The sequence below is a fragment of the Lutra lutra genome, chromosome 12, assembly GCF_902655055.1.
Source record: "Lutra lutra chromosome 12, mLutLut1.2, whole genome shotgun sequence".
NCBI classification, from domain to species: Eukaryota; Metazoa; Chordata; class Mammalia; order Carnivora; family Mustelidae; genus Lutra; species Lutra lutra.
The window spans coordinates 63,125,467-63,135,930 of record NC_062289.1 but is presented as its reverse complement, the minus strand read 5'-3'; the positions used below and the strand labels follow the sequence as shown (position 1 = coordinate 63,135,930).

The window sequence follows — 10,464 nt, the reverse complement described above, 5'->3', positions numbered from 1 at the left end:
GATATTTTAACAATGTTTATTCTTCCAATCCATGACCATGGAATATCTTTCCATCTTTTCTTGTCTTCTTCAGTTTCTTTCATAAGTGTTCTGTAGTTATTAGAGTACAGATCTTTTACCTCTTTGGTTAGGCTTATTCCTAGGTATCTTATAGTTTTTGGTGTTGTTGTAAGTAGAATTAATTCCTTAATTTCTTTCTTCAGTTACATTATTAGTGTGTAGAAATGCAACTGATTTCTGTGCATTGATTTTGTATCCTGCCATGTTGCTGAACTGCTGTATGAGTTCTAGCAATTTGGGGGTGGAGTCTTTAGGATTTTTGACATAAAGTATCATATCTTGAAGAGAGAGGGTTTAACTTCTTCGTTGCCAATTTGAATGCCTTTTATTTTGTTGTTGTTGTTGTTGTCTGATTCCTGAGGCTAGGACTTCTAGTACTATGGTGAGCAACAGTGGTGAGAGAAGGAATCCTAGTCATGCTCCTGACCTTAAGGGAAAAGCACTCAGTTTTTTCACAATGAGAATGATATTCGCTGTGGGGTTTTCATAAGTGGATTTTATTATATTAATGTATGTAGAGGGAACTTTGTGCTGGGATTCCAGGGATTATCTCATTTACAGATATTTACTATGTCATTATATACATGTATTTTTTCCAAATGAAGACAACTCTGAATACCAGTTATTTGTGTCTCATTTATAGAGATTAAGACATTTGAACATTTCCTTAAAGATCTTTATAGAAAGATCAGACCTTCTTTGAAGCCATGAAGCACCAGAGCAGAGAGTTAACCTAACTAGGGCTGGGTTCCCAGGTGGAGCCAATGTAAACCGCTAGAGCTGAAGTTTGATCCTACCCAAGGATGGAAGCCCTAATGACCTCAGTTAGCACTCAGTGAGTGCTACCACACAATCCGCTATTGGGCAGCAGATTGAGTACACATTTAACACCAATAACAAACATCAACTGAGGCCCTACTCTGTACTAGAAACTGCTAAAGACAACAGGCCACAAAGACGAGCTGGTGGGCCAAGGGGCCAGCTTCCACAGAACCTAATCTCCTGAGATATCCCATACAAACATGGGCTGCAGTTTCCCATCATAAGTATATGGAGATCACTTACATGCATGGATACACATAGGAATGTTCAGCTAAAATGATTTGAAGAGCTTTAGTTGTTTAACAACCTGCTAATTTGCCATTTTCCAAAGATTTGGATGTTTTATGCACTCTCCTGCTTGTGGCGGCACTGGTTTTGTTTTTGCTTTTGTCTGGACTCTGAGCTGCCAAGGGTGGTGATCATGGCTATGAGTTATTTGTGTGAACTATACCCAGGACGTTCCTCTGTCCCCATAGATTTCAACAGCTCACCATTGTGTGACCCTAGTGGTCTTTATTTTTACTTTATTTATACTATTTCCTTCATTGGGAACAGTCTAGACATGAATATCCAAAACAAAATATACTAACACCAAAAATAATAGAATAGAATATGAGAGCTGTAAGGACCAAGGTCTTCACTTCAGATAAGAATACTGAGACAAAGCAGTTAGAGATGTGCCCAAGGTAACAGAACTGCTCTGTGGCAACACAGGCCTCCAAGTTTTTGGGCCACAGCTCTAATTACTGACAAGTGACCACTGCCCTCTGCATCCTCCCCTAGTATTTATTCCACCTGTAACATTTCTTTAAAATAAATAGCAAATCTTTATGGTGCCTCACAAGTTTTCAAGGTGTTATCACATTTTTTTCATGCAGTTCTAATGACCAGCCTGTGAGTTCAGCACAGATGTGGAACCTGAAATGAGATGATTAAGGTGACATTGCCTGTTGGTGGCAGAGTCCAGATCTGAATTCAACATTTCTCCCGACCTGTGTTAGGGAGGCACCTGACCTCCAGCTGCTGGAATCAGATTGCAATGTGAGGGGATTTCAGAATCCAAGACAGATTCTGTCTGAAAAGGACAAAGATAACATAGCTATGGGCATGTGCTACATGGAGGATGGGAGGCACCTAGAGCCCCTGACATGACCTCAAAAGAGTCATCTGGAAACCTTGAGTCAGAATAAGATAGAGAGAATTTTCACACCACATGAAGCAAGATTTGTAGCATGAAGGTTTATGTCTGGGTATGATAAAAACATGACTGACAGCAGTATAATTAATTCCATACTTGGACAATTAAGGACATAAGCCATAAAATAAAAAATTTTGGAAAAGAGAGCTGTAGAGACATCCCATAACAAATGAACTAGAAATTTCAAATGGAAAGAATTTGGCCACTTAATTCTACCTTGAGAAGCATGCATGACTCTGAGGAGCATCAGGTAAAATTATGAAACTGCTCCTGGGGAACTTTTCTTTCAGTTATACTTGTAATTTCAGTTATAGCTGTTCCTCATGCTGAGACCAGCATCCACAATGTTTTTTATTTATTTATTTTTAAAGATTTTATTTATTTATTTGACAGACAGAGATCGCAAGTAGGCAGAGAGGCAGGCAGAGAGAGAGGAGGAAGCAGGCTCCCCACTGAGCAGAGAGCCCGATGTGGGGCTCGATCCCAGGACCCTGGGATCATGACCTGAGCCGAAGGCAGAGGCTTTAACCCACTGAGCCACCCAGGTGCCCCTCCACAATGTTTTTTAAAAAACTATTTTATTTTATCTGAAACTTTCATTGAACTTTTAAAAATTTTTATTTATTTTTTTAATTTATTTTCAGTGTTCCAGAATTCATTGTTTATGCACCACACCCAGTGCTCCATGCAATACATCCCCTCCACAATATCCACCACCAGGTTCATCCAACCTCCCACTCCCCTCCCCTCCAAAACCCTCAGTTAGTTCCTCAGAGTCCATAATCTTTCATGGTTCATCTCCCCTTCCAGTTTCCCTCAACTCACTTCTCTCCATCTCCCCATGTCCCCCATGTTATTCCTTATGCTCCACAAATAAGTGAAACCTATGCTAATTAACTCTCTCTGCTTGACTTATTTCACTCAGCATAATCTCTTCCAGTCCCATCCATGTTGATACAAAAGTTGGGTATTCACCCTTCAATGGACGGATGGGTAGAGAAGATGTGGTCCATATATACCATGGAGTATTATGCCTCCATCAGAAAAGATGAACATCCACGATGTTTTATCTTCCCTGAGCACACACTTACTAGATGGAGGATAGATCAGACCACCAGAAATCGGTAGGAGCAGGAGGAAAAGTAGGAGGAAAATAGGACAGTAAGAGATTGTCACAGACCATTCCCAAAATGGATAAGCAGCATATGCATGTCTGACCCTACAACTGCCACAGGGGAAAATCAGTGCAGTACAAATTCAAGATGGAAAAATGATAAACAGAATGCATGGCTTTGATTTCTAGCTTTCTGGCTTACTCCTTGGCTGCACCAACTGATTTTGTCATAAGGTAAATCAAGGATAAAAGAGAGCCACAGAGAGAAGAACTTTTTGTTTAATATCTTCCAGGGAACCTACAGGGTATTCTGAAACCATGGCAACAAATAATCTCTTTAAAGGACTTCCTCATCTCCTGGCTGCGGAAAGCATATATCAGAGGATCAATCACAGAATTACACATGATGAGTATGAGGTACATATTAAAGTAAGACATAAAGCAAGAACAGTAGAGGTTCTGGGGGCAAGAAATAATCAAAATGAGATGGAGAAAGAACGGAGCCCAGCACACAATGAAAATGCCCAGCAGCATGGTCAGGGTGATAGCACCTTTCATGCTGGTCATTTGCCGCACAGAGCTGTATCCACGCAGAGCTGCTATCTGCCTGACATGAGTCCGGGCCAGGAGGAACATGTGTATATACAGAGACACCATGAGGAATAACATGGTGAAGAACATGGAGATGAGGCAAATGATTACATAAGTAGATTCATAGTAAATGATGAAAACAATGCCACAACCTGTGCAAAAGGTCCAGATACAAATGATAATCACTCCAGAACGCTTTGCTGTCATGATGTGGTGATAGCGCAGAGCATAGAAGATGGTGACATACCTATCCACTGCAATAGCCAGCAAACTGCACATGGAGGCCACCACAGAAATGCAGATCATGGAATCAAACACATTGTCAATGTGACGCACAAAGGCATCTGCTATCACCAGGTGCTTATTATTTATTAAGTATATGGTGATGGTCTCCCATGTGTTAGACATGCTCACTAGCATGTCAGCTACTGCTAAACTACACACAAAGAAATACATGGGGGAGTGCAAGTTCTTGTTCTTCACTATGGCACCTATGACCAAGATGTTCTCCAAGAGGCTGATGAGACCCAGAGTCAGAAACACTTCAACAGCAATGCCCATCTCTTTGCATGGTGAAGACTTGTTCTTGACATTTGGTTCTGAAAAGTTGCTTTCTGTGGAATTCAGGTTGAGGTCCAAGAAAAGCAGGTGAAATGAGGAATTCATTGCTCCTCTTCTTGGCAACAAATTTACTGTAAAACAGGTTTTGATTCATGATTCTGAGAGGTGAACAGTCTACCAAAGAAGTACAAGAGTATGCCAAACACAAGCACAACCTAAGAACGAGGTTAAATGGACTCAACACATTAGCATAAGACTGGTGTGCCCCAGTCTACCTGGATCCCTGGACTAGTGTCCCTCCAACACACAGGCTTAGAATTTTCATCAGCCTTCTCTGCCTTCCTTACTCTGGGCTCCCATTATTTTACATACCTCTTACTGGAGTGACCACACATGTCAGTGTTCCCAGGACAGTTTCACTTTTTATGCTAATTGTCCAACCTCCCAAGTTTGTGCTCAAAAATATCCTGAACTCACAACCTACAAAGTCCCTTGCAGTCTGATTTTTACATTTCTGAGACTACTGCACTGCACTTTCCTCAAGTGAGTACAGATTTCTGAAGGATTGGCAGGCCCTCTTTCTCTCTTAAGAGAAAAAGATAGGTGCCTTCTCAACATTTGTCCTCACGCTTTTTTAATATATATTATATATTTTTAATTTTTTAAGTTCTATTAGCCAAGGTATAGTACATCATTGGTTTTTGATATCACACTTCTAAAATGCACTGGGACTCAGTCTCCCTAGATGTAACTGAGACTAGCCATAGTGATCTGTTAATTTGAACATAATCACATACTAAAAGTTACTGTCTTTAAGGCATAAATTTAAGTTGCACACATGTGTTAAAATTGAAGCTCATAGAATGCTGTTTTCTCCTTAATAAATATTTTCCTTGACTTCCGCATTTGAAATTCCACAACATCGGATTGATGGATAGTCTCATAAATTCCACAAAGCCAGTACAAAGTACCAAGGGATTTAAATTTGCCAAATACTAGAGCAAGATTCTTCACTCCTTTGTTTCTCAAATTTCTCTCCCATGATTTTATATTCAAAAATGCCTTTGCCCTCCAAACTCAGAGCACATCTGGTGAGAGAGCTAGAATTTTTGTCAGCATTCTCATCATCAATAAAAAATATTTATTAACCTGTAATCACTTGCTCTTTATGTCTAGTTCTATCTCAGAGATATCGACCAATTATATTATATCATATCAAGCTGTTTAAATATCCAATTAGCTCTCTTCCACATGTAAGTTGGGCATGATTTTGCATTCCTTTCAAGGCATTTTTAATAGAAAGTGTGGCTATTTACCAGTGCTCCCCCGTGCCTCTTCTCTTGCACAGCAGTGCTTGGGCTCCTCGCTGGGGACGTTGGCTCAGCCTGGGCACCTCGCATCCACCAGCTAAATGCCATCACCCTCGGATGGGATCCTCTGAACCAAGTGCTAAGGCAGCTTGAGCCTCAGTCACAGTTCCCTTGCCTTTATGCAGCCTGGCAGACCCGCCCCCCTGTTGCCACCTCTTCTGGACCAGAGTCTATGCCTTTGTCTTCCCAGCCTTGGGCTGAGCTACCACCTAGTGGTTAGAGATAGAGAGCATACCCATCCTGGCAGCTCTGGCCATTGGGTCTTTGGAGCTCTAGTGACACTTGCATATAACAGTATTCTCCTGCTTGTAGAAAATCCTTCCCCAAAACTGCATTCAAATGTGTTTTCTAGCTGGTTGTTCTAGGCACTGCTTCTTTTCTCTTTCTATTATGCACTCATGAAAATGCTGTCAGATAGTGTGACAGCTCAGCTTCTCCCATCCCTGTTAAGTCCTTCTATCCAGAACAGTCAGTCACTGGTTCCTGGGAAACCAGAGCCTGGGAAGCACTCAACTGTGCCCCTGATACACACCCTCTTGTTGGCCCAAGACTGTCTGCCACTAGAGCAAAAGGAGAAAACAGATTTTCCCCGGCCTGATATCCTGGCTTTTAGCAATAGTTTCTAGACCTCTGCTACCTAAAACACTGACCTCTGCTCCCAGAAGGGTCTTTATTACACAGCCCAAGAAATAGATGCACAAATGCCTGCCAGGACAAGCTCAGGGCCAAAATGCATGGGGCTACTTTACTACTGGAGATGTGACTGGGGCTTCACACATGGTCAGATAACCTTTCCAACAAGCGTATAAGGCCACAAACTAGGTGATCCATGACACTGGTGTCCTGGCGCTATTTTGAGATCCACAGAATGGAATATTGTGAAGAGATTTCTTTTGCTGGGAATAGTGCTTGTGTATGCAAAGGGGATGACTGAGAAGACATAAGAATATTCAAATATTCTCTACTTTTTCCTCATATCTGAGATCAGAGAAGGCTCTGCAGAAGATTCTCATTTCCGAATAACGTGGTGAAACTAGAGATTTCTCTTAAAGATAATTGTCTGCACTACGATGTGGCTGCTGTTGATGCTGGTCTTATGGTGTATATCTCTAAGCCCTGTGTGCAGATACTATTTTGAGTGCTGTACACGAATTACCTTCTTAGTATTTACAGAAGCCATAGGAATTCAGTCCTATTACCATTCCCATTTCACAATCCATTGAAAGGTTCCCAACACTGGAAAGAAGCACAGATGGGCTTGAATCCTGGCAACCTGAGTCAAGAACCACTTACCACCTTTTTTCTTTCTGATGATAGTTATCCAACAGGTATGAGGTGATATCTCATTGTGGGTTTGATTTTCAGCAAACTCTTACTGTAAGTCATCACTGTGTTGAAGCCCACATTAAATGTTTTCATGGGTCCAGCTAAGGGGACTTAGAGTTCTGCTGTAGAGGCACATCTTACCTAATGAAACACTGACAGAGCAAGGCACAATTACAAAAAGGTAGATTGTAGTGTTTTTAATTCCAAGGTTTACAAAACACTTTCCTGTATTAACTCAGTTGATGCTCATAACAACCCTGGGAGGTATTAATGTTAATTGCCATTTTCATAGTTGGGAACTTTGACATTTACAGAAGCTGAATGGCTTTTCTGATATCACTTGACTAATAAATGGTGGTACCAAGATGTTGATCCCAGGTCTTCTCATTCCAAAGCTTATGCCCAGGTACACATACATGCCCATGTTCATGTAGGGACAATAGACGGAGGAGTCCTAAAACTTCACCAGATTTCCTATGAACATTTATTGAAAGCCTACCATGTTCTGCATGTTCAGATCCTCAGCAAATTCTCCCAGAAACCCAGTTAGTCAATATACTGAGCACCAGCTTACCGATGAGGAAATTGAGGCTTAGAGCAGTTGTGTGACTGACTCCTCAGCTGGTGATGAAACCAGGAACTGAATCCATCTTTTAAATACATCTATGCTTAACACAGAGCCTAATGTCTTCAGTATTGTGACTCAGTCACATGCTGTAGAGGAGGAAATTTAGATCTCCAGAGACTGGTCAGAGAAGAGTACAGAGAGGACTTGAAGCAAAGGCAGAGGCAGATAAGAGGAAACGTGACCAGATCATGAGGAAAGCCACTGAGGACAGGCACAGGTGGGAGCAGTGTGTGCAAGTACTCTGAGAGCATGCGCACACTGAGATGGGAGGAGCTGATTTCTTTGAGGATCAGAAGGAATGCCATATGACTGGAGCTTCCTGCAACCTAAGGCACTGGGGAGGGGACAGGGATGGACCATGCATTGCTTTGTAGTTTGAGGTGAAGGCTTGGATCGTCATTTTAAGAGCAACAGGAAGGCTTGCAAGGTCCAAGCAGATCAATGCAGCCATGATGAGGAGATGGAACCAGAGGAGTTCATGAGTGAAGAAGGCTTTAAGTCAGTGGAAATGCCTCACAGTGAGACAGATAGATTCCTGGGCTGAGTCTCTTTATCCACCCAGTACCCAGTGAGTAACTGGGCTGATCCTGCTTGGACCAAACTCTTTGCAGTAGCAGCAAAGTTATAAAGTGGTCCTTGTGGAGGAGGAGTCAAGATGGCAGAGAAGTAGCAGGCTGAGACTACTTCAGGTAGCGGGAGATCAGCTAAATAGCTTATCTAAAGATTGCAAACACCTATAAATCTAACGGGAGATTGAAGAGAAGAAGAACAGCAATTCCAGAAACAGAAAATCAACCACTTTCTGCAAGGTAGGACTGGCGGAGAAGTGAATCCAAAGCGACGGGAAGATAGACCGCGGGGGGAGGGGCCAGCTCCCGGCAAGCGGCAGAGCGACAGAGCACAAAATCAGGACTTTTAAAAGTCTGTTCTGCTGAGGGACATCGCTCCAGAGGCTTAACTGGGGTGAAGCCCAGGCGGGGTCAGCGCGGCCTCAGGTCCCACAGGGTGACAGAAGGATCGGGGGTGTCTGAGTGTCGCAGAGCTTACCGGTATTAGAACAGGGAAGCCGGCTACAGAGGCAGAGCCGAGGAGTGAGCTCTAAACTCGGGGTTACCTTGAACCAGTCACAGGCTCGGTCAGCTCGGAGCGCGGCCAGGGGCCAGGGTGACGGGAGTCATTGGGCGCTGTTCTCTGAGGGCGCACTGAGGAGTGGGGCCCCGGGCTCTCGGCTCCTCTAGGCCGGAGACTGGGAGGCCGCCATCTTCACTCCCGTCCTCCGGAACTCTACGGAAAGCGCTCAGGGAACAAAAGCTCCCGAAAGCAAACCCAGCAAACCCGAGCGGATTACTCAGCCCGGCCCCAGGTAAGGGCGGTGCAACTCCGCCTGGGGCAAAGACGCTTGAGAATCACTACAACAGGCCCCTCCCCAGAAGATCAACGAGAAACCCAGCCAGGACCAAGTTCACCTACCAAGGAGTACAGTTTCAATACCAAGGAGAGCGGCGGAATTCCAGAGAAGAAAGCAAAGCATGGAACTCATGGCTTTCTCCCCATGATTCTTTAGCCTTGCAGTTAATTTAATTTTTTTTTCTCTTTTTCAATTTTTTTTCTCTTCTTCTGCTAAATTTTTTTAACTTTTACCGTTTTCTTTTTTTAACGTTTTTTAAATAGTTTATCTAATATATATATATATTTTTTTTTTCCTTTTTATATTTTTTACCGGCTTTCTTTTTTTTATGTTATTTATTTTACTTCTAATTTTATTTATTTTACTTCCTAATAATTTCCCTTCCTAATATTATTTTATCTTATTTTAATTCATTCTTTTTTTTTCAGCATAACAGTATTCATTATTTTTGCACCACACCCAGTGCTCCATGCAATCCGTGCCCTCTACAATACCCCAACCTCCCACCCCCCACCCCTTCAAAATTCTCAGATCGTTTTTCAGAGTCCATAGTCTCTCATGGTTCACCTCCCCTTCCAATTTCCCTCAACTCCCTTCTCCTCTCCATCTCCCCTTGTCCTCCATGCTATTTGTTATGCTCCACAAATAAGTGAAACCATATGATAATTGACTCTCTCTGCTTGACTTATTTCACTCAGCATCATCTCTTCCAGTCCCGTCCATGTTGCTACAAAACTTGGGAATTCATCCTTTCTTTTTTCTTTTTTCTTTTTTTTTTTTCAGCTTTATAAACATATATTTTTATCCCCAGGGGTACAGGTCTGCGAATCGCCAGGTTTACACACTTCACAGCACTCACCATAGCACATACCCTCCCCAATATCCTTAACCCCACCCCCCTCTCCCAACCCCCTCCCCCCATCAACCCTCAGTTTGTTTTGTGAGATTAAGAGTCACTTATGGTTTGTCTCCCTCCCAATCCCATCTTGTTTCATTTACTCTTCTCCTACCCCCTCAACCCCCCATGTTGCATCTCCTCTCCCTCATATCAGGGAGATCATATGATAGTTGTCTTTCTCTGATTGACTTCTTTCGCTAAGCATGATACCCTCTAGTTCCATCCACGTCGTCGCAAATGGCAAGATTTCATTTCTTTTGATGGCTGCGTAGTATTCCATTGTGTATATATACCACATCTTCTTTATCCATTCGTCTGTAGATGGACATCTAGGTTCTTTCCATAGTTTGGCTATTGTAGACATTGCTGCTATAAACATTCGGGTGCACGTGCCCCTTCGGATCACTACGTTTGTATCTTTAGGGTAAATACCCAGCAGTGCAATTGCAGAGTCATAGGGTAGTTCTATTTTCAACCTTTTGAGGAAC

The 10,464-nt window shown here is 42.6% G+C and overlaps 1 protein-coding gene across 1 annotated transcript; it reads right to left on the bottom strand.

Annotated features, from left to right (window-relative positions):
* Positions 1-3,019: 3,019 nt before the first annotated feature.
* MC5R (melanocortin 5 receptor) lies at positions 3,020-5,799 on the bottom strand. The gene is made up of 2 exons (XM_047697664.1): positions 5,663-5,799; positions 3,020-4,477 (listed from the first exon to the last, which is right to left on the bottom strand). The coding sequence occupies exon 2, from the start codon at positions 4,449-4,451 to the stop codon at positions 3,474-3,476; it is 978 nt and encodes a 325-aa protein (XP_047553620.1). The 5' UTR covers positions 4,452-4,477; positions 5,663-5,799; the 3' UTR covers positions 3,020-3,473.
* Positions 5,800-10,464: the final 4,665 nt, after the last annotated feature.